A 25,759-nucleotide genomic window follows, 5' to 3' on the forward strand; every position below is an offset into this window, starting at 1 on the left:
CTAATATGGCCGGATATCCGGTCGGATACCGGAAATTGAAACTATCCAGTTAACCAGCCAGATACCCGATAATTTGTCGGATATAGAATGTTTTCCAGATATCCGGCCAAGTACCAGATATTCGGCAGTAGAAATAAGCTGAATATCAAGTATCCAGCCAAAAAAAGTATCCGGCCCAACTCTAATATCCACCCCCTGACACACCCCGTGTTAAAATCCTGTGCCTAATCGTTTACATTTGTAGGTCTGGGAGCAATGGGAATGGAAATGCAGGCAGCAAGAGCAGTAGCAGGTCATCTAGCCACAGTTCTGGATCTAGAGGTATCTTTCTACCTCTAACAAGTAACCAGTGACCGTGGCTCAATATGTAGCGCACTGGATCGTAGTGAGGGAGGTGAGAGGTTCTAATCACGGCTTAACACTACGTCATAACTAAAGACATTAAAAATGGTTCCTACTGCCCGGGTGTTTGGACAGAAAAGGAGATATTTGGCTCCCCTTGGTTATCCTAGGTTGTTGGACCATAGAGTTTGAAGGTCATGGACAGCATCTCCGCCTGTATGAGGTAATTAATGAGGTACCTCTAACAAGTCAGCTTGCCATAGTGGAGATTTTTGGGTTGGAATCTGAACAACACTACATTATACTAGAGACGTTAAGATTTGTACCTATTGCCATTATATCAGATTTGCAACTGTGTTGGGGGAAAGTCTTGTCCTTTAAACAGGCACAACTCATTACCATGCACAGTTAGAACTTTCAGACAAAGGTCGCACAATGAAAGGGTTGGTTTTCTGTTGGGTAAATATCCTTTTTGGGGAAGAAACACCATAATTAAGACATTGCATATCATTGCAATGTGCAACTTACAGCTGGTAAAGGTTTCTATTTAGTAAAAATACTTTTTGCTGAGGAATCATTATTTATCTCATATTCCCATCAAACACAATATTTTGGCCAAACTTTTTATGGGGCACTTCATTACCAACTTGTTGGTCATCAGTCGGGAAGGTGATCAGTTTGAATCTTGGCCCTTTACCGCAACATAACCAAAGATGACATATATGTTTCTACTGTTCCTTTGTCAAATAAAACCAGAACATAATGTCTGTAGTGAACCAAAAATTAACTTTCAAGCCAGGTGATAAAATTCTAAAGTTGAATGCTGTTGGGGAGGTATACAGTGTGGGAAGGACCCCGTTTGAGTTCTCTGTGGGAGATATCCCCAGTTGGAGGAATCCCATTTGGGAGGAAACCCATGTGGGAGGAATCCCGTGTGGGATGAATCCCGTTTGGGAGGAATCCCGTGTGGGAGGAATAACGTGGGAAGTATCCAGTTTGAGTTCTGTGGAGGAGTTCTGTGTGCAAGGTATCCTGTGTTGAAGGTATCCCGTTTAGAAGGAATTCCATGTAGGAGGAAACCCATGTTGGAGGAATACCGTTTGGGAGGAATCCCGTGAGGGAGGAATCCTGTGTGGGAGGAATCCCTTGTAGGAGGAAAACCTAAAGTTTCATATTTACTTACTTGGACAAAGCCCAAATTGTGTTAGAATTGTTTCAAAAATGATCCAAAATGACGTAATAGATATGAGGGATTATCCATCTCTTTTTTAGGGGTTTTTGTTCCCACTTCTCCTCTCAACTGCCTCATTTTATTATGTCACGTGAATCATTTTTGACACAATCTTAACACAATTTGGGCTTTGTCACTTATCTGCTTTACTAGGAGGAGCTGGTAAATTGGATTCTCTGTCCTCTGGAGGCTGCCATGTCACTCAATCAGGAATTTTAGAATAATATTTCTCTTATTTATTCGAATCCGGTATATAGGAACCGGTTCTCATCCATACGAAAAAACTATGTCTAGCATCGTATTATATCCAGCTTTCTATGAATATAAAAATGTACAATCATAAGATTAAAACCAGTTTTTTTAGCCGGTGCCTTCGGCACCTCGGGGATAAAAAACTAGTTTTAATCTTATAATTGTACATTCTATATCCGCGGAAAGCCGTTTATAATACAATGCGAGAAATAACTATTCTCATATTCATTCGAAACTGATTAATATCCGGTGGATTAGAACCGGTTCTCATCCATACAAAAAAATTATGTCTAGCATTGTATTATACATAGTTTTTATACTGTTTATTACACTGGTCCCATAAGTTTTATATTAACGTTTTCTTATTTGTTGGCTTTTAATTTGTTGATTCTTAAAGTTAAGTTTTCAAATGTTTTGGCCACTATTTTTTTACCTACAGAAGGGGTAATTTAGTGTATCATTATTGGGGGTGTCCATCCATTTATCAGCAATTGTTTTAAAATTCTTAGGTATCTAAAGGGATAAGACAATGGCTGATAAATTGATGTACATCCCCAAAGATGATACACAAAATTAACCCTTCTGTAGATTAGAATTAGTGGTTGAAACGTTCAAAATTTAAGCTCAATTAACCAACCAATCCTAATTTACTAAAGTCCTCAAAGTCGTTAATCCAACGAATAAGAAAATGTTATTATAAAACTTTGGGGAATAGTGCATTAAACAGTCCATTGTCCCCTCTCTCTCTCTGAAAATTCTGCTCTTCTGTCAAATTTCCAATTTATTCTATACCTATATTTGCGACAACTTTTGTTTAATACAGACTTCCAATTTTAACATTTACAAAATGGTCTGCTTAATTGCTTCAAGATCTATGACATATCTAAATAGGAAATAAATGTCTATAAATGAGCTCAAGTTTTCCCAACATCAAGTGTTCAAAAATGATGGTATTCTAATATCTTACCAGATCTAAATAAGAAATTAATGTCTATAAATGAGCTCAAGTTTTCCAAACATCAAGTGTTTAAAAATGATGGTATTCTAATATCTTACCTGAACTAGATGGTAGCAGAGCCTCCGCACCTGGAACAGCTATTACAACTCCTTCCCTGCAAAGAACAAAATCAAGGGACAAGCTTAGTTACAACATATGTGTTTTTGAATCCGATAAATATCCACTGGATTAGAAACGGTTCTAAGCATACTATCCACATAATATCCGCGGAAAGTTGTCTATAATACGATATGATAATTTAAAAAAACATACAATGAAAAATATATTTCCAGTATGGTTTCAAAACCGATTAATATCTACTATATTAGAACCGGTTCTAAGCATTACTGAAAAATCATGTATTGTATTATTTTCCTGTGAATATAAAAATGTAACATTAAATTATTGAAAACAGTTTTGTTAGCCTGTGCCTTTGGCATTTTGGGGCTAAAAAAAACTAGTTTTAATCTTATAATTGTACATTTTAATACCCGGCCGCGTAAAGCTGTTTATAAAATGATGCAATAAATAAGTATTCCAGTATGGCATCAAAACTGCTTGATATCCTCTGAGCCATGCTAAAAAATCATGCATAGCATCATATGACAGCCATTTTCACTGAATATTAAAACCATAAAATTCAACCTGTTTTGTTAGCCTTTGAGCAATTAAAGTTATATCACGCCTTGTGTTATAAACAGCTTTCCGCGGATATTAAATAAATTATAAGATAAAAACTGGTTTTAATCTTGATACAATGCTAGACATCACTTTTTTTTTGGTATGGTTCTAATCCACCGGATATTGATCGGTTTCAAATGAATACGAGAAATAGCTGTTCTCTATGTATTTTTGAGAAAGCCTAAAATGTCACGTGTGACGTCATAAAAATCCATCTATTTTTGGGGGGTTTCCTTTCCCACTTCTCCTCTCATCCTTCCCTTTAAGACATATTTTTATGACGTCACACATGACATTTTAGGTTTTTCTTTCCTATTTTTCACCAACTATGCTTGTTGCAGGGGGGTTGTGAGCAGCTCCCCCCTTTCCCCCTCCACAACCCTATCCCCCCCGCCCAGACAGATGAGTGGAGGTGGTGGAGGGCGGGGATCACCTATATCCCCCTTTGCAAGGAGAAGGGACCATGATGGGTCATTCTCCCCTATGGTTTCCAGGTATTAAATATAGTGGTTGAAAAGTTTGGACATTCTTAATACATTACAAGTTCAATACAAGTAACCAAAGTTTTGAACCAATAAATAAGAGAAATCTTTGGGTACTCTGAGTGGAGGAGGGGGGATCCATCTCCCCCATTGTATCCAGGAAATAAATGGGAGGGAGGGGACATTGGGCTGTTTTTATTATACTAGTACCCAAAGTCTTAAAATAAACCTTTTCTTATTTGTTGGCTTAACAACTTTGGGGACTTTTTAATTGAATTTTGGTTGGTTTATTAGGTTGAGTATTCAAACGTTTCAACCACTAATTTTAATCTACACAAGGGGTAATTTTGTGTATTATCATTGGGAATGCACATCAATTTATCGGCCATAGTCTTATTCATGATTAGATCCGTTGAGGTTATGCTAATAGCAAAGATCTAAAGGGATAAGACAATGGACAATTAATCAATATCCTCACTAATTATCTTAACCAAAATTACCCATTTTGTATATTAGATTTATTGGTTGAAAAGTTTCGACACTCATAATAAATTACAAATTCACAAATGCACATTAAAGAATATTTGTGGTTAGGCCCCTAGAAGCCTCTAGGGTAACTCAAGGTAGGATGGGAAAAGTCTACTTCATCCCATTTTAAATTTGAGTTTCAAAAGGTTGGAGGGGATGGGGGTTGAAGACATCCTCCCCAAAAATAGTTTAAAACCTTCCCAGGACCTATAAGAAGCTTCACTGTAAAGGAGAACAATATCGGTTCAGCGGTTAGCAAGATCCTTTGGTACAGACAGACAGACACAGAGACAAACACACATCCTGTTACTTTATTATAAGGATTGTCGACTTATCTTGTTATTTTTAGAGATGCTAAATCCGACAAAATCAAGGAATCCTTTGCTAAGTACCAGGTAAGGACATTTCCAGTATCAATATCCGCTGGATTAGAACCGGTTCTACGCATGCTATCCGGATAATATCCGCGGAAAGTTGCCTATAACACGATACGATAATAAAAACACATACAAGGAAATATATATATATTTCCAGTATGGCTTCGGAACCGATTATTATCCGCTGGATTAGAATAAGTTCTCAGCCATACTGAAAAATTATGCATAGCATCGTGTTACAGACACATTTACACAAACTTTTAGATAAGAATAATAAAACTGGTCCTTCGGCATCTTAATGCTAACAAAACAGGTTTAATTTTTCATATTGATATCCGTGATAAGCTGTCTATAATACGATGCGATAAATGATTATTTCAATTGCCTAACATTCTAATTTTACACCCCAAAAATAGACATAACAAGGATGACAACATCCATAAGTAGCAAAGCTAAAAAATTATTAATGGATATCGGGAAAAATTACTATAAAGCAGTGTCATACAATAAACATTAATCTTGATAAGATAGGGAAATCAGGAAACCTTAAAAAATCGCGTAACCTTAAAAATCACGAAACATAAAAATCTAGGAATCGATCTAGCACCGCATAGCATAGTTTTCATGAAAACTATTCTTTTATAGGCCAGCCTTTCCCGTCCTGACTCTCCCAACTCAAGATTCAATGATGATATCCCATCTTTTAACAGGTATTAAAATTATTGGTCGAAAAGTGAAGACACTACTAGATTGAAACAAGTATCAATAATAGTTATTTCGCGCATCGTATTATAAACAGCTTTCTGCGGATATAGATTGTACAATTATAAGATTTAAACCAGTTTTTTAGCCCCGAGGTGCCGAAGGCGCGGTCTAAAAAAACTGGTTTTAATCTTATGATTGTACATTTTTATATTCGTAGAAAGCTGCATTTAATACAATGCAAGACATAGTTTTTTTTGTATGGATGAAAACTAGTTCCTATCCACCAGATTCGAATGAATACGAGAAAAGTACCTCAAAGTTTTTGAGCCAACGTGTTTATAAAACTTTTGGTACCAATGCAATTTACCCCTTCCTATCCTTGGGTAACAGAATCTGTGGCGGTATGCGCTGACTGCTGAACCGATATGGTTCTCATTTTTAAAATTTTTCTTTTTAAAACTTAAATTTAACATGAGTGGTGGTTGTCCCTTCTTCATCCCATGTACAAAATTTCCTCCCCCATATATATCTACTTTTGTTTAAAAAAAAAAAAAATGGAGAGGTCGAATTCCACCCTCATCACCTCAAGTGCCCCTGAAGGCCTCTAGAGGTGTAGCTGCTTTTCATATTATAAAGTATCAGGGAAACAGGTAAAGTGTCGGAATAATATTGGGGACTAATATTGAATTTTGATTGGTTGGTTCATTAAGTTGAGAGTCTAAACGTTTCAACCACTAGTTATGAACTACAAAAAGGTGTAATTTTCTATATTATCATTGGGGATGTGCATCAATTTATTGGCCATTGTCTTGTCCCTTTAGATCCCTTATTTTTCCATTTTTCAAAATAATTTTCTCAGGTACCACCAAGCTCCATGTAGACGTCCTGAATCCCAGTTACCCTCATTTAGACGTACTGAGGCTCCTCTGCCTTCATTTAGACCCCCGGAATCAGCAAATTTCAGGTAAGGGGTTCCGTAGGTTCAAACTGGTGTTTGTTATTGGGGAGGTAATTGGTTCAGAATTGCAGTTACCCTCGTTTAGACGTACTGAGGCTCCTCTATCTTCATTAAGACCGCCGCCAGAATCAGCAAATTTCAGGTAAGAGTTCCATCGATTCAACTTGGTGTTTTTATCTTAGAATCAGCAAATTTCAGGTAAGTGTTTTGTCAATTCAAACTGATGTTTGTTATTGGGGATGTCATGGGTTCCAAAACGCAGTTACCCTCGTTTAGACGTAATGAGGCTCCTCTGCCTTCATTTAGACCCCCAGCAAATTTCAGGTAAGGGTTCCGTTGATTCAAACAGGTGTTTGTTAGCGGGGAGGTAATAGGGATTAGAAATGCAGTTAACCGCATTTGGATGTATTGAGGCTCCTGTGCCTTCATTTAGACCACCTACAGAATCAGCAAATTTTAGGTAAGGGGTTCCGTAGGTTCAAACCAGTGTTTTTTTATTGGGGAGGTGATTGGTTAAGGATCCCAGTTACCCGCATTTAGACGTATTGAGGCTCCTATACCTTCATTAAGACCCCCAGAATCAGCAAATTTCAGGTAAGGGTTCCGTCAATTAAAACTGGTGTTTGTTATTGGGGATGTAATGGGTTCCAAAACGCAGTTACCCATGTTTAGACGTACTGAGACTCCTATGCCTACATTTAGACCGCTGCCAGCATCAGCAAATTTCAGGTAAAGGGTTCCGTCAATTAAAACCCAAAGATCTAAAGGGATAAGACAATGGCCGATAAATTAATGTACATGATAATACATAAAATCATCACCTATGTAGATTAAAATTAGTGAATGAAACGTTTGAACACCTCTTTTAGACTGCCAGAATCAAGCAATTTCAGGTAAGGGAGCCAAAAGTCAAAAGGAGCCACAAATCTACTTTGGCATCTTGGGGTTTTAATCTTATTATTGTATATTTTTATATTTGTAGAAATCTGGATATAATATGATGCTCAACATTACTTTTCATTATGGCTGAGAGCTGGTTCTAATAAACCGGATATTAATGATTGGTTTCAAATCGATACTGAAATAGTTATTTTTTCATCGTATTATAAACCGCTTTCCGCAGATATAGAACATTTTTATATTCGTAGAAAGCGATTTATATACAATGCTAGACATAGTTTTTTTTGTATGGATGAGAACCTGTTCCTATCCACCGGATTCAAATGAATACAAGAAATTTATTTAATTATTTGTTAGGTCTGATAAAACTGAGAGGAACCTGGAACATCCCAGAGAAGGTAGAGTGTATTCCATCCGTAAGAAGAAAACAAGGATGACAACATCCATAAGTAGCAAAGCACAAAAATTATAGAGCATATTATAAAAAAACTTAAATAATAAAAATCACGAAACCTTAAAACGTATGATGGTCTTTTGAAGCATTAAGCACCCTAATTAATAGACAAACGCACAAAACAATGTATAGATTAGATGTGCATATGTCATAGTAATCTTCACTAAAAAGTTTAGCTGTCTATCTCTAATAGGAGCCGAGAAAATCACGTTTCCCCCATAGCGTTACTGACTGACTGACTGGCGGACGGATGGACGGACGGACAGACAAAGGGAATTATAGAGTAGCTTCGCTACTAAAAATGCTTTGATACCAAAAAATAAAAATCACTCTTTTATTTTTTATAATAATTGAAAATATGAGGGGGAGGGAGGTATTTCCTTTGCCTAAATCTTTTGGGTCCTAATCCTTTAGTAAACTTGATTGGTTTGTATATACTAGCAGTATCATCCTTTTCAGCCAGTAATTTTGATCTACCGAAGGGTTAATTTTGTTTATCAAAGTTGAGCATATACATTAATTTATTATTCATTGTCTTATCCCTTTTTCAGCAATGTATGAGGGGTGAAAAGGGTTTGATACCTTTTTATCATTGTCTAAAAAGATATACATTGGATTATAAAGGTTCCGATAACTTTTTCCAAGTTCCAAGGATTTTTCTGGGTCCAAAAACTCTTCAACAATTCTGGGAAGGGATGGAATACACTATTTAAATGACCCTAGAGTATGTTACTGAAGCACCTAGTGATCCCTCCTCTCGCATGTGGGAGACCCTACCAACCAGAAGGCCATCCGAGAAAAGAGATTCATTTTATGAGGAGGAACCAATCAATATGATGGAATCCAGGTAATGTCAGAGAGAGAGCGATTAGATTCTTGGCTTAACAACTATGGGGACTTTAGTAAATTTTTATTGGTTAAGTTTTCAAACGTTCCAACTACTAATTTTACACTTCAAAAGGGGTAATTATGTGTTTCATTATTGGGGATGTACATCAATTTATGGGCCATTGTCTTATCCCTTTAGATCAAGGGTCATTTTCAACCATGATTCTATAAATTTTGGTGTTGGGTTGTAGTCAAATGCCCTTACTAAGTCAAAGTATTTATAATTATAACTAAATGTGAATATATGAAATGGTCCATAATTAAGAACAGTTTGACTTAATACGAGCATTTGACTACAACCCAAGATACCTTTGGCATCTAGGGGCTAAAAAACTGGTTTTAATCTCATAATTGTACATTTTATATCCGCGTAAAGCTGTTTATAATACGATGGGAGAAATAACTATTCTGGTCATTGATATAATTATATTTATGTATCCCTATTTGTCAACTCTCAGCTCTGTTAGCTCCCTTCCAAGAAATAAAGTAACAGGATGTCTGTCTGTTTGTCTGTCTGTTTGTCTGTCTGTTTGTCTGTCTGTTTTTCTGTCTGTTTGTCTGTCTGTTTGTCTGTCTGTTTGTCTGTCTGTTTGTCTGTCTGTTTGTCTGTCTGTTTGTCTGTCTGTTTGTCTGTCTGTTTGTCTGTCTGTTTGTCTGTCTGTTTGTCTGTCTGTTTGTCTGTCTGTTTGTCTGTCTGTTTGTCTGTCTGTTTGTCTGTCTGTTTGTCTGTCTGTTTGTCTGTCTGTTTGTCTGTCTGTTTGTCTGTCTGTTTGTCAGTCTGTTTGTCTGTCTGTTTGTCTGTCTGTTTGTCTGTCTGTTTGTATGTATGTTTGTCTGTCTGTTTGTCTGTCTGTTTGTCTGTCTGCTTGTCTGTCTGTTTGTATGTATGTTTGTCTGTCTGTTTGTCTATCTGTTTGTCATTTTGTCAATCTGTCTGTCTGTCTGTTTGTCTCTCTGTTTGTCTGTCTGTTTGTCATTCTGTCTGTCTGTCTGTTTGTCTGTTTGTCATATTGTCTGTCTGTCTGTTTGTCTGTCCTTTTCCTTTTTTCTGTAGGTCTGTCTGTCTGTTTGTACCAAAGGATCTCGCTAAACGCTCAACTTTAAATGCACATAATAATGGACCATAAATATTTGTATCCATATTTATCAACTCCTGGCTCTGTTAGCTCCCATTTATCTATCTATCTATATATCTATATATCTATCTATCTATCTATCTATCTATCTATCTATCTATTTATCTATCTATCTATCTATCTATCTATCTATCAATATATCTATCTATCTATCTATCTATCTATCTATCTATCCATATATCTATTTATCTATCTAGGTATCCATATTTATCAACTCCTGGCTCTGTTAGCTCCCTATATAGCATAGTATCATAGACAGATTTCCGAGGACATTATGTGGATTGTATTACTGAGAACTGGTTCTGATCCAGCGGATTGTAAGCAGATTTGTATCCATTTATTTTTATCTAGGTATCCATATTTATCAACTCCTGGCTCTGTTAGCTCCCATTTATCTATCTATCTATATATCTATATATCTATCTATCTATCTATCTATCTATCTATCTATCTATTTATCTATCTATCTATCTATCTATCTATCTATCAATATATCTATCTATATATCTATCTATCTATCTATCTATCTATTTATCTATTTATCTATCTAGGTATCCATATTTATCAACTCCTGGCTCTGTTAGCTCCCTCCCAAGAAATACAAAACTTTTAAAGGAATTTTTTATCTTATTTTTTTTTATATTATACCTAGATCTGTAATATTATAATGCCTTATTTAATAAACTAGCGGCTTCGCCCCTAGCCTCTAGGGGCTTTGCCCCAAGAGGTATAATTACATATTTTATTACTTGGAGAGCCCCCACTGCACTATTAATTTAATTTTAAAAAAAAAATTGGTGGGGGGATTTTTTTTTTTTTTTTGGGGGGGGGGGGGGGGTTGGGGGTGTCACACCCCCCCAAAAATAGCCTAAAACCACCACAGGACCAGTAGATATATTCCCTGAAGAGTAGAATGCGATTGGTTCAGTGGTTGCTGAGATCTTAAGGAACGGACAGACAGACGGACGGACAGACATCAAGCTACTTTGTATTATAGATAAGGATGACAACATCCATAAGTAACACAACACAACAACATACCTCTTGGATTATTGTTTCAATAAGGTGTTAAAATTCCCCCCCCCCCCCCCCCCCTCCAGGTGAAAACCCTTTGAAATTAAGAAATACAGATAAACAGACAGACAGACAGACAGACAGAAAGACAGACAGACAGACGGACAGAAAGACAGACAGCCAGAGTTAGAAAATATATGCTTGTTTAATGTTAACAAGGCCAGGAGAACACAGTAATAGTGTCTGACTGATTATGACGTAACAAAAAAAATTAGCCAATGAGAGGCCGTTATTGACCAATGGTAAAATTTATAGTGGCCTCTCATTGGCTATTTTTTTTTGTTACGTCATAATCAGTCAGACACTATTACTGTGTTCAGGCCAGGATGACAAAATCCATAAAAGCAAAGCTCTCAAATGGTAGGACAAACACCTGTAGAGTGTCAGAACTGAATAATCAGAATATAAATGGATAATTAACAAAAATTTTGAGTATATTTTTTTGAAAAACTACTCAAATACAGGAAATACATTTTTAGGACTTGATTATAGAGATGTTTCGCTTATAACATTGTACATTGTTGGCCTAGGAATCAATATTAGAAAAATCAGATTAATCGAATAATTATATCACAAAAAAATTTGCTGTTAAAAAGTTAAAAACTAACTTGTTTAAAATGAATAAAAATAGAGTTGCTACGCTTTCTAAATCGTACCTAACTAATTGAGGAATCACCATAGTTTGACATCGATAGGACTATTCTAGCATGCCCAAACGACCCTAATTATAGAAAATCTTCGCTTTTAAAAATAAGATAAAATTCTTGTTAGATGAATCAAAAATTTGCTGAAACCATAAGGTAACTATTTATGCTTATTTAATAGCTTCCAGGGAAAAAGGGAATGTGATTATAAGTGAAAATTTCCCCTCTACCCCGTTCCTTTTTTTCTCCCCTTATCACCCACTTCCCTTTCAGTTACGCCAAAAAAAAAGTTTTACTTCAACTTTACTCCAACAAAATATTTAATTTTCGGCCATTTCAAATAGAATTAAATTGCTGAATAGCAGCCCCTGAATATTTCCTATAATAAAGTAACAGGATGTATATCTTCCTGTCTGTTTGTTAGTGAAGCTAACCACTGAACCGATATGGTTCTCCCTTACAGGCAATTTTTCATAGGTCCAGGTTTAGTTTAAAACATTTGGGGGGGGACTCACGAAATAAATCACCCCTAGAAAAAATGAACTATCCTCTATTTTTATTCTTTTTCTTTAAAAACGCCTATAGACCTCTAGGGGCGTAGCCGCTCGTACATAAATATTTGGACAAAGCCCAAATAGTGTTAAAAATCATCCATTTGATGTGATAAAAATGAGGGTTTATCCATCTCTTTTTTAGGGGTTTTCTTTCCCACTTCTCCTCTCATCTCTGTCATTTTTATGGGGGGAGAGTCAGTACATCTCCATTTAAAATATTTTTAAGAAACTTCTCTTGGGAGGATGATTGTAACCTTCCCAAAAATAGTTATAAACCTCTTCAGGACCCAGGAGAAGTTAGACTGTAAAGGAGAACCAAACCTTTTTAGTGGTTAGCGAGATCCTTTGGTACAGACTTATAGAAATACACACAGACAGACAGTCATTCTGTTACTTTACTATAAGGGTGTTCGATGGAAAAGTTTTGACATTGATAGTATGTACTTAAACTCAATTGAAAACTTTGGGTACTTTTGCTATTTTTTAATGTTTTGACATTCTTGTTTTTTCCCCAGAGAATCCGAGAATATTTTGGCGCGAAGCAGCCAGAATTTAGCCGCCATGGAATCTAGAGAAACTTTGCTCAAGAGGTGATAGATAGATAGATAGATAGATAGATAGATAGATAGATAGATAGATAGATAGATAGATAGATAGATAAATAGATAGATAGATAGATAGATAGATAGATAGATAGATAGATAGATAGATAGATAGATAGATAGATAGATAGATAGATAGATAGATAGATAGATAGATAGATAGATAGATAGATAGATAGATAGATAGATAGATAGATAGATAGATAGATAGATAGATAGATAGATAGATAGATAGATAGATAGATAGATAGATAGATAGATAGATAGATAGATAGATAGATAGATAGATAGATAGATAGATAGATAGATAGATAGATAGATAGATAGATAGATAGATAGATAGATAGATAGATAGATAGATAGATAGATAGATAGATAGATAGATAGATAGATAGATAGATAGATAGATAGATAGATAGATAGATAGATAGATAGATAGATAGATAGATAGATAGATAGATAGATAGATAGATAGATAGATAGATAGATAGATAGATAGATAGATAGATAGATAGATAGATAGATAGATAGATAGATAGATAGATAGATTGATAGATAGATAGATAGATAGATAGATAGATAGATAGATAGATAGATAGATAGATAGATAGATAGATAGATAGATAGATAGATAGATAGATAGATAGATAGATAGATAGATAGATAGATAGATAGATAGATAGATAGATAGATAGATAGATAGATAGATAGATAGATAGATAGATAGATAGATAGATAGATAGATAGATAGATAGATAGATAGATAGATAGATAGATAGATAGATAGATAGATAGATAGATAGATAGATAGATAGATAGATAGATAGATAGATAGATAGATAGATAGATAGATAGATAGATAGATAGATAGATAGATAGATAGATAGATAGATAGATAGATAGATAGATAGATAGATAGATAGATAGATAGATAGATAGATAGATAGATAGATAGATAGATAGATAGATAGATAGATAGATAGATAGATAGATAGATAGATAGATAGATAGATAGATAGATAGATAGATAGATAGATTGATAGATACGTAGTTAGATAGATAGATAAAATGAACAACTATAAGATTAAAACCAGTTTTTTTTAGCCCCAAGATGCCGAATGAAAAAATACGTGATGCGATGCTTTACACGATATAAAAACGAATTGTCTTATCCCTTTTGATCCAGGAGTTTTACAGTAATTTATCACATCGTATTATAGACAGCTTTCCGCGGATATTATGCGGATAGCAATGCTGAGAACAGGTTCTAATCCAGCGGATATTAATCGGTTTCAAATATGTTTAGGTATCCGTCTCAGTCCCCGCGTGGATCTACCAGGGCATCTCCTACAGTTTTATCCCCAAATAGATCTTTAAGGTTAGCTACATACATGGGAGGGAGGGGATATTGGGCAGTTTATTACACTGGTCCCCAAAGTTTTTTAAAAGCGAAGCTTTTATAAAATTAGGGTCGGTCCGTCCGTCCGTACGTCTGAGATGGATAGTTTTTGTCATGTTAGAATTGTCCTATCAATTTCAAATTTTGCATGGTGATTCCTGTGGTAGTTATATACGATTTAGAAAGCGTAGCAACTCTATAATCATTACCAGAATGTCCGTACGTCTATTTTAAACATGTCGATTTTTTACATTTTTAACAACTAATTTTTTATGTGATCTAATTATCCGATTGTTCTGATTTTTGGTATACTGATTCCTAGGACAACAAAGTACAATATTATAAGCAAAGGAACTCTATAATCAAGTCCTAAAAATGTAAGTATGTCCATAAACATTATCCCTTATTAAGAAGTTTTTCAACAAATTTACTAAAGTTTTGATACTATACAAGTGTTAATGTCCGTTTGTCCTACCGTTTCAGGGCTTGGCTTTTATGGATGTTGTCATCCTTGTTTAGTAATGTTTTCTTATTCAGTGACATAACAACTTTTGGTGACTTTTATTTTATTTTGATTAGTTGGGTCATAAAATTGAGTGTTTCAACGTTTCAACCACTAAGTGTAATCTGCAGAAGGGGGAATTTGGTGTATTATCATTAGTATGTGCATCAATTTATAGGACATTGTCTCATCCCTTTAGATATCTGAACTATATATATGTAAGATCTTCTATACCCAACACTTGGCGCATCGTATTAAAGACAGCTTTCTGGCAATATTAAAAAATTAAAATTTTAAATTTAAAACAGTTGTAATAGCCCCAAGGGGCTGAAGGCCCGGTCTAACACAACTAGTATGATTTTTCTTTTATTAATCGTAGAAAATTGTCTGTAATACGATGCTAACCATGATTTTTTAGTATGGCTGAGAAACATTTCTATTCTAGCGAATATTTTTCGGTTTTATATGCCATACTGGAATAGTTATTTCTCACACCGTATTATAAACAGCTTTCCGCGGATATAGAATGTACAATTATAAGATTAAAACCAGTTTAAATCTTATAATTGTACAATTTTATATTCGTAGAAAGCTGGATATAATACGATGCTAGACATAGTTTTGCGTATGGATGAGAACCGGTTCCTATCCACCGGATTCGAATGAATACGAGAAAAAATCTTCCAACCAAAAATGAAAAAATCCTCCAATGAAAACATTAGTTTCTGTTTATAATTGATTAACAACCTCAGATGAATAAAGAAATGAACAAACTATTTACGATTATAACAAGGATGACAACATCCATAAAAGCGAAGCACTGAAACGATAAGACAAGCGGACATTATCACTTGTATAGTGTCCGAACTGAAAAATCAGAATATAAGAATAAGAATAGGAGTCAAAGCAAAATTGTGAGTAAATTTGTTGAAAAACTTCTTGATAGGGGATAATGTTTATGGACATACTTACATTTTTAGGACTTGATTATAGAGTTGCTTCACGCATAATATTGTACTTTTTTGTCCCATGAATCATACCTAACTACTACAGAAATCACCATGCAAAGTTTAAAATCGATAGGACAATTCTAACATGCTTAAATTAACGAATACAAGCTAACTATCTCGGACGGATGTACGGACCGACCCTAATTATAGAAAAGCTTCGCTTTTAAAAAGTCAAAGGCTCTTTTAAAATTTCCAAGAAGGGAGGAGACACTTGACTGTAAATTACACTGGTACCCATGGTTATATAACTTATTCGATGGCTAAAAACTTTTATAAAATTTTAAATATCTACATAAGGTGTAATTTTGATTATCATCATTGGGGATGTACATCAATTTATCATCCATTGTCTTATCCCTTAAGATCCCTGTAAATCATTTCAGGGCTTCTCCAGTAAAATCTCCACTACGGTCATTGAGAGCATCTCCTACTAATTCATTGAGATCATCGCCATCATGTTCTAGAAGGTAAGATTTAATATCCGCTGGATTAGAACCAGTTCTCAGTCATACTATCCGCATAATGTCCGCGGAAAGCTGTCTATAATACGAATTTATTAATATATAAAAATCAGGGATCTAAAGGGAGAAGAAAATGGCCAATAAACTGATGTATATCCCAAACAATATTCCCCCTAATGTAGATTATTACAGTTAGTGGTTGAAATGTTTTGACACTCAACGTAATATACCGACCAATTAGAATTCATTGAAATACCCCAAAGTTGTTAAGCCGACAAACAAGAGAACGTTATTATAAAACTTTGGGGACTAGTGTAATTAACAGCCCATTGTCCTCTCTCTCTCTCTCTTTCTGGATTAAGGGGAGGGGGGGGGGTTTGACACATTTGCGTAAACAAAAATAATTTTTTTTTTAAGTTACAGGTCAACTTATGTCAACTTATAAAACAAAATATGCATCTTTTTTAATATTATTCACATATTTGAAGAAAAAAGATGCATATTTTGTTTTATAAGTTGATTTGTAACTTTAAAAATCTTTTTTTTATTTTACCTGTACAGAGACCACCTGGAGGCCTGCAGCTCCAGAACCTGGAGGTCTATTCAAAAAATTTTAAACTTCGTGAAACTAGGTACCAGGTTTACGCAAATGTGTCAACCCCCCCCCCCCTCCTTAGCCCTTTGTATAACACGTAGCGCATCCTCGTCGTCGTCGTTGAGGGAGGTGATAGGTTCGAAACTCGGCTTAACACCGCGTCGTAACTAAAGATGTTAAAAAGTGGTGTCTACTGCTACTATGTCCAGGTGTGGGACATTAATAGATTAAGTAGGGGGAATGCCTTGGCCTTTAAAAACTTGGACAGAACTTATTACCATGCACAGTTAGGACTTCGAGACAAAGGTTGTTCTATCAAAAAGGAGGTTGGAACCCTTGCAAAAAGACAGAAAAAGTTATTTATATCATTTTATTATAGACAGCTTTCCGCGGATATTAAAATTAAATATTCAAACCAGTTTTGTTAGCCCCAAATGGCCAATGCTTGCCTGGGCTAATAAAATTATTAGAAGATGGTAAAAGTCCCTCCACCGATTATGATGTCATACGATAGAATAACCAATGAGAGGCCAGCATAAATTTTACCTATATTCAATACTATCCTCTCATTGGCTATTCTATCGTATGACGTCATAATCTGTGGAGGGACTTTTGCCTTCTTAAATTATTATTATTAATCTTATAACTTTTATGTTAGTATCCAAAGAAATTTTTCTGTAATACGGTGTTTTACATGGTTTTTCAGTATGGCTGAGAACCGGTTCTAATCGATCAAATAAAAATCGGCTTCGAAGCCATACTTGAAAATATTTTTAAAAGCGAAGCTTTTCTATAATTAGGGTCGGTCCGTCATTCCGTCCGTAACGGATAGCTTTTTCATTAATTTAGGCATGTTAGAATTGTCCTATCGATTTCAAATTTTGCATGGTGATTCCTTTAGTAGTTAGGTACGATTTAGAAAGCGTAGCAACTCTATAATCATTACCAAAATGTCCGTACGTCCATTTTAAACATGTTGATTTTTTTACTTTTTTAGCAAAAAATTTTTATGTGAACTAATCATCTGATTTTTGGTATATTGATTCCTGGGACAACAAAGTATAATGTAATAAGCGAAGCAACTCTATAATCAAGTCCTAAAAATGTAAGAATGTCCATAAACATTGTCCTGAATTTACAACTTTACCTACATTTTTGCTTTGACCCCTATACAGTTATATTATAATTATTCAGTTCTGACACTATACAAGCGTTAATGTCCGTTTGTCCTACCGTTTCAGTGCTTCGCTTTTATGGATGTTGTCATCCTTGTTTCATTATTATTTTTTAGATCTTCCCCCGTCCGTAGATCCTCACTGATGACTTCACCCTATATGTCTCCAGTTTCTTCATTAAAAAGGTAATATCCGCTGGATTAGAACCGGTTCTCAGTCCATACTATCCGCATAATGTCCGCGGAAAGCTGTCTATAATACGATGTTATAATTTAATATAGAAAATTCAGAGATCTAAAGGGATAAGACAATGGCTGATTAATTGATGTTCATCACCACACCAATGATGATGCACTATATTTTCCCTTCTGTAGATTAAAATTAATTGTTGAAGCGTTTGAACACTTAACTTAATGAATCATCAATCAAAATTCACTGAAGTCTCCAAAGTTATTATAAAAGTTTGGGGACTAGTGTAATAAGCAACCCATTGTCCCCTCTCTCTCTGAATCAGACCAGACATCTGAAAATAAAACAAAGTACCTATAATACAAATTAGTTTGATGTCTGTCCGTCCGTCACTTAAGATCTCGATAACCACTGAACCGATTGGATTTACTCTTTAGGGAATATACCTACTGGTCCTGTGGTGGTTTTTCGCTATTTTCTTGAGGGCTGGGACAACCCCAACCTCCCAAAAAACAAAAAAATCCACCTCTATTAAAAAAAATAATTTAAAATTAGTGGTGGCAGCACCAGAGGTACTTAATTTCTTTTTTTTAATTACCTCTTGGGGCAAAGCCCCTAGAGGCTAGGAGCAAAGCCTTTAGTTCTTTGATTTAGTAACAGAATGTCACTCTGTATGTCAGTGTGTTTATAACTATTCAGGGTGAGGGGGGAGGGGAGAGATACTTCAGCTACTTCCAACTCTCCAAGATATATCAAAACTTCAAAAGTGGAGGGCCGAAGTTTTTATTGGATATAATTATCTGATTGATATAATTTTTGTAATGCTGATACCTAGGACAACAAAGTACAATATTAAAAGCAAAGCATATCTATAATCAAGTCCTGAAAATTTAGGTATGTCCTGTATTTAGACAGTTTTCATCAAATTAACTTACAATTTTGTTTTGGCTTTTATACATTTATATTTTGATTATTAACTTATTGTATTATAGACAGCTTTCCGCAGTTAGTGAATGAAAAATTATAAAATAAAAACCAAGTTTTGTTATCCCTAAGGGACCAAAGGCCCATTTCAGTAAAACTGGTGTTGATTTTATGATATTTATATTAATATTTGTGGAAAATTGTCTGTTATATGATGCTATACATGATTTATCAGAATGGCCGATAACCGTTTCTTATCAAGCGGATATTAATTGGTTTGAAAGCCATGTTGTCATCCTTGTTATATATTTATCAGACATGTGCATCATCAAGAGGATCCTTCTCTATATGATCAATACCATCATCACCACCACAACTATCAGCCTTTGCATCATCAACACCATCCACATCAGGAATCATTCTTATTTTTAACAGTTACGCCCGTAGAGACCTCTAATCCGCAACAAAGTGCTTATTTTGATAGGTTCGAACATATTCCCGACTTAAAACATTAAAAATGGTTCCAATACCACTTTCACCATTACTATTATCAACATCATCCATACCAGCATCAGGAATCATTCTTACATTGTGAACATCTCTCTCTCTCTCTGCCCTCCCTGAGGTCCAAGAATGTCTCCACGCAACACTCCAAAAGGTCCTTGATGTCTTCATGTGGCCCTCCATGAGGTCTGAGGGTGTCTCCCTGTGACACTCCTCAAGGTTCAGGATGTCTCCATGCGACACTCCACAAGGTCCCAAGATGTCTCCCCGATACACTCCACGATGTACTAACATGGATGCTGTGAGTATTGGTGCAAAAAATGAGGACAAATTTTAAATTGTTTTGACGGGGCTGATTATTTACGTCACAAGTGAGGGGAAAGAAAAGGGAAGGAGGAAAGAAACCCCCTAGAAAAGAGATGGGGGTATGACATCACATGCCAAAACAATTTGAAATTTGTCCCCATTTTTTGCACCAATACTCACAGCATCCGAACATGTCTTCCTGTAAAATCCACAGTGCATTGCTACTAAGAATGATAACAATATTAGGTGGAAGCATATCATGATTATCATTCCAGAGATCCTAGGATGTCTCCTTGCGGCACTCTACAAGATCCAAGGATGTCTCCTTGTAGCACTCCACGTGGACCTACAATGTCTCCATGCAGAGGTTAGACAATCCTATTATATAAAGTAGTAAGCTTTTTTTTGTCTGCAAAGCATCTCACTAACTAATAGAGTGTAAAGGAGAGAGAGAGAGAAATAGGGAGATAGAGACAGAAAGATAGATAGGGAAAGAGAATAAAAGAAGAAAAAAGAAAATAAATAAATAAAGAGAGAGAGAGAGAGAGTGTGAAAAAAAGAAAGAAAGAGAGAGAGATAGTGAAGGGCAAAGTGAAATGCACCTTGTGAAAAGCTAGTGGCTACTCCCCAAGAGGCATCTAGAGGCATCTTGGGGGGATTACTCTTGAAGGGTGGAGGAACCCTTCCCAAAAATAGTCAGAAACCTGCCCAGGACCTAAGAGAAGCTACACTGTAAAGGAGAACCATGTCGATTCAGCATGATCCAATGTTACATACATACAGACTTACAGACAGAAACAAATCATGTTAATTTTATATAAGGATTATAGTAAATTAATATATTTTCTCATATTCAGTCTAGTATCGTATTATATTATGCCTTCGGCACCTCGGGGCTAAAAAACTAGTTTTAATCTTATAATTGTACATCCTATATCCGCGGAAAGCTGTTTATAATACGATGCGAGAAATAACTATTAATAACACCCACTAACCACCATTTCATACCCTTCTCGATTCAATATGTAATTATGAAGGTGTTGGTACCCTCCCCGAAATTAGTTATAAACCTTCCTGTGACCTATTAGAAGCTACCCTGTTAAGGAGAACCTACGATGGGTTTAGTGAGAACCTTCAGTACAAATTCAGGATCTACTGCAGTTCACGGTAAAATATTGCTGGTAACGGATATTGCCAAAAATCTATGAATCTTAAAGGCTGCTAGCTGCCAAACGGCTGAACGTACAGCTCATACCCGCACACCATTATGAGCGGTATAAGAAGGCCTACAAATAATCTGGAATAGCCAAGATCCAAGGATGCACAGGGAAAGCTTCACTAAAGAAAAAACGCTTAAAATAGGCCTTTTTCGCGCATTTCTCTGCACTGCGAGATAATTATGCATCATTGATTTATGGCTATTCCAGATTATTTGTAGGCCTTCTCATGCCGCCTAAAACAGTGAGCGGGCATGATCTGTACGTTCAGCCGTTTGGCAGCTACTAGCCTTTTAAATTCATAAATTTTTGGCCATATTCGTTACCAGCAATATTGCAGTAGATCCCAAATTCACATACAATATAAGAATTTATGTAAATATTAAAGAGCAATTACTCATACAAATATAAAAGATTATTAATTCCTTACACTGGTTATACCTTATTATAATACGTTGCGTCTATCTTACAATAAGACATATAATAAATTTTATATCTGCTCAAATTATATTCCAATAAATTTATTTTACAGTTCATAAATTATAAAATATCTAAAATAATAAAACTAAAAGATGAAGTCTACTTATTCTTTTTTGTATAAAAAATAGTATAAATTTGTAATTAATAAATTAAAAAGTTACGCCTAGCGGCAATTATTTAAACTAAAAATAATTTTAAAATTTATCCCTTTACAGACGATATTTATTCGACGATTTTACACTTTGAAAATTTGAAGATTTTTTCTATCAAATTATGAATAAATTATTTCTAATCATTTTATTTTAAGTATTTGATATTTTAAGTCTTTGTATAAAATGATAAACACGTTAAAATTTTTAGATTTGGAAAGAAAATAAAGTAGTGGGTTTAGTCATATTTTCACAGTAGCTTTTGATGGGTTATTTCAGGTTAGGTTAGGAGAGAGAGAGAGAGAGAGAGAGAGAGAGAGAGAGAGAGAGAGAGAGAGAGAGAGAGAGAGAGAGAGAGAGGTCTGTCCGTACGTCCGTAATGGATAGCTTTTTTCGTTATTTTAGGCATGATAGAATTGTCCTATCGATTTCGAACATTGCAAGGTGATTCCTTTAGTAGATAGGTACGATTTAGAAAGCGTAGCAACTCTATAATCATTACCAAAATGTCCGTACGTCCATTTTAAACATGTTGATTTTTACTTTTCAAACAACAAATTTTTATGTATCTAATCATCCGAATGATCTGATTTTTGGTAAATTGATTCCTTGTACAACAAAGTATAATTTTATAAGCGAAGCAATTCATTAATCAAGTCCTAAAAATGTAAGTATGTCCATAAACATTATGAAGCAGTTTTTCAACAAATTTACTTACAATTTTGCTTCGACTTTTATTCTGATTATTCACTTCTGACACTATACAAGTGTTAATGTCCCTTTGTCTTACCGTTTTCATTCTGCTATCTGCAGTTCGATAATAGTTATATATATCTTTTCATTTTTCAGGCAAAGTTATACCAATTATATCATTGTTTTTCTCTTGTTAATACGTCATTCTTGGACATATTGTTAAAATTTTGCATGCATAAAAAACTAAATACCCAATAAATGATTAAACCTTATTTATAGCCATTATTTGAGATTAAACCAGTTCTTTGACCTCTGACACATGGTTTTAATATATTTTTATCTTGATATTCGTGGAAAATGGTATGTAATACGAAGCTATATATGGTTTTTAAGAATGTCTCAGAACCGGTTCTAATCCAGCAGTTTCGAGGCCATACTGAAAATGCTTTTTCAGTATTGCCTTCAACTAGTTCTAATAAATTGGATGTTTTTAAGTTTCGAAATCATACTGAAATAGTTATTCCTCGCATCGTATTATAAACAGCTTTCCGCAGATATAGAATGTACAATTATAAGATTAAAACCAGTTTTTTAGCCCGTACCTTTGGTTTTAATCTTATGATTGTACATTTCTATATTCGTAGAAAACTGGATATAATACCATGCTAGACATAGTTTTTTCGTATGGATGAGAACCGGTTCCTATCCACCGGATTCGAATGAATACGAGAAAAGATTTTCCAGTATTTTTAAACAGATAGATATCTGCTGGATTAGTACTGATTCTCATCCATGCTGAAAAATTGTATTAAAGAAACTTTCCCACAAATATTAAAATAAAATTATGAAAATACAAATCGTGCTGGTTTTAATATTGTTTTGATACGATGAGATAAATAACTAGTATGGCTGAGAACCGGTTCTAATCCAGAGATTATTAATCAGTTTCAAATCCATACTGGAAATATAAATAATTACCTGTGAATAAAATTTAACCAACATCAAATTATCGGCCATTGTCTCATCCCTTCAGATCCCTATGTTTTATCGTATTATAGACAGCTTTCCGCGGACACTATGCGGATAGTATTGCTGAGAACAGGTTCTAATCCAGCGGATATTAATCGGTTTCAAATTTTGCAGGTGGTGGATCTGCCTGCTCTACACCCAGATGCCAAAGTCGACCAACATCTCCACATCAGGAAACAATTATTACATCAACTTCACCCTTTGCCTATAAGCTGAGAAAAATAGCCTAAAACCATCCCAAGACATTCATAAAGCTTCCCTAAACTACAACCCATTCTGACCAGTATTTTTACAGATTTTAAGCTTCAGACAAAAAAAATTAATATACTTTATAAACTAGACTAGTTGATTCGCCCCTAGTCTCTTGGGTAGTTTGAGAAAGCTCAGAAAAATAGCCTAAAACCATCCCATAACATTTATAAAGCTTCACTACAACCAATTCTGACCAGTATTTTTACAGATTTTAAGCTTCAGACAAAAAAAATTAATATACTTTATATACTAGACTAGTTGCTTTGCCCCTAGTCTCTTGGGCAGTTCGAGAAAGCTCATAAAAATAGCCTAAAACCTTCCCATGACATTTATAAAGCTTCCTTACACCCCATTCTGACCAGTATTTTTACAGATCTTAAGCTTCAGACAAAAAAAAAACTTATTACTTTCTATAATAGGACATCAGAGAAAACAGAAAAATCAGAAAAATAGCCCAAAACTTATACAGATTATTAAAATATTCAATCCCTGAAAATTTCAGCCATCTATCTAGAATAGAAGTAGAAAATATCTTGAAAACTTAAAAATGTAGAACCAATCTAGCACCCTTGTTAATTGACGAATCTTAATGAAACTTGGTGAAAATATGAAGAATGTTAACACATGTTTCATTCCTGAAAACTTCAGCCTTCTATCTTATATAGGAGCCAAGAAAATCATGTTTCCCCTTTTCTGTCTCCTACAGCCAGACGGACATACGGACACTTCGAATTATAGAGTAGCTTCGCTACACACATGGACAACATTTACATACTTAGGGTGGGTTAAAATGAGACATAAAAAGATAACCTATTTTTTTTCTATTTTCATGGCATAATAGGGCTCGGCAGCCTGTATGCCTCAGGAAAACCCTTTACAATTTTAAAAATAAACTGAAAGTTTAAACTTGACCCAACTTGGCATTCCCTCTTGTAAAGAAATCTTTTTAAAACATCAAAATGGATCCAAATTTGTGGCTTAGACACGGCTAACGCGCGGTTGCCGAGCCCTGTATGATATTGTTGAAAAACTATGTATATTAATTACCTTAATAAGACCTAAAAGTTATAATAAGTTATAATTGAGGTATAAGTCAGTGCTAAAAAACTTTTCTCTCCAAAATGAATTAAATTGGAAATTTTGAATTTTGAACCATTTGAGTAGGTTAGTTCTGGGGACATTTTCTTATCCAGAATCACAATGATATGTGCATGATAAGTTATATTATACAAACCATTAACTGTATGTGATAGGTTTTAACTTTATTTTCATTTAATATAAGCTTTAGTTGGCATTTGTGACTGGTAAAGTTAAAAAATCCCCAAAACCGCCAAAAATTCCACTGTGGGGGGGGGGGGTCACATACATAAATGCATCATTGTATAAAGAGTTAGGCCGGGTTAAGTAGAATAATAGCAGATTCCTCTATTTTTTTTATGCATTTGGGGGAATGAATCTCAAATCAAACTTTATGCAACATTCCAAGCAATATAAATTTAACATCTGGCATTTTTTACAAGAAAATCTTTATTAATTGGAGTCAATCTACCCTTCATTTTAGATGTGTTCTCTTACTTAAAGATATTATTATATTATATTCACTCGCCTCTAGTGGCACTTTAGATGTTTTTATTTGTTAAAGTCTCTACATTACTTCTTTATTTTACGATAATTCACTTTATTTTACGTTGAAGTCTCCCATATATTTTTAAAATTTTCGATTTTTTTGTCATTTCTCTTTGGAGGGTGGTTGTACCCTCCCCCAAAATAGTTATAAACCTTCCCAGAACCATGAGAATCTACCCTGTTAAGGAAAACCCGATCGGTTCAGTGGTTAGCGAGATCCTTCGGTACAGACACACAGACAAACAAACATCCTGTTACTTTAGTATAAGGATTAGCAATCGCCTAATCCAACTTAACCTAACCTAACCTAAAATGACCTACCAAAAGCCACCGTGAAATTACGATAAAACGCCCCTTATGAGGCGTTGCCACGTATGAGACTATACCCACAGGATGTTTGTCTGTTTGTAATGAAGGTTCTCACTAACCAATAAACCGATATG

General features: G+C 34.9%; 1 protein-coding gene across 6 annotated transcripts in view; it reads left to right on the forward strand.

Annotated features, from left to right (window-relative positions):
• Positions 1-25,759, forward strand: part of LOC145307199 (uncharacterized) — a 184,246-nt gene that overhangs the window by 118,646 nt on the left and 39,841 nt on the right. For 3 of the 6 annotated variants that reach the window (XM_080149571.1, XM_080149572.1, XM_080149576.1), the window contains exons 4-21: positions 245-321; positions 1,727-1,781; positions 2,889-2,955; positions 3,843-3,997; positions 4,863-4,908; positions 5,536-5,600; positions 6,455-6,559; positions 7,811-7,851; positions 8,631-8,754; positions 10,483-10,544; positions 11,775-11,805; positions 12,719-12,793; positions 14,112-14,183; positions 16,100-16,183; positions 18,064-18,132; positions 19,377-19,471; positions 20,115-20,237; positions 23,553-23,609. In XM_080149571.1, coding sequence (XP_080005697.1) covers positions 245-321; positions 1,727-1,781; positions 2,889-2,955; positions 3,843-3,997; positions 4,863-4,908; positions 5,536-5,600; positions 6,455-6,559; positions 7,811-7,851; positions 8,631-8,754; positions 10,483-10,544; positions 11,775-11,805; positions 12,719-12,793; positions 14,112-14,183; positions 16,100-16,183; positions 18,064-18,132; positions 19,377-19,471; positions 20,115-20,237; positions 23,553-23,609 — 1,403 coding nt within the window. Of the gene's footprint in view, positions 1-244; positions 322-1,726; positions 1,782-2,888; positions 2,956-3,842; positions 3,998-4,862; positions 4,909-5,535; positions 5,601-6,454; positions 6,560-7,234; positions 7,283-7,810; positions 7,852-8,630; positions 8,755-10,482; positions 10,545-11,774; positions 11,806-12,718; positions 12,794-14,111; positions 14,184-16,099; positions 16,184-18,063; positions 18,133-19,376; positions 19,472-20,114; positions 20,238-23,552; positions 23,610-25,759 lie in introns of those variants that run through there. The other 3 variants (XM_080149575.1, XM_080149573.1, XM_080149577.1) reach the window with 3 other exon arrangements.

The sequence above is a fragment of the Acartia tonsa genome, chromosome 15 (genome assembly GCF_053477335.1).
Source record: "Acartia tonsa isolate MP-2025a chromosome 15, ASM5347733v1, whole genome shotgun sequence".
In the NCBI taxonomy this organism is placed as follows: Eukaryota; Metazoa; Arthropoda; class Copepoda; order Calanoida; family Acartiidae; genus Acartia; species Acartia tonsa.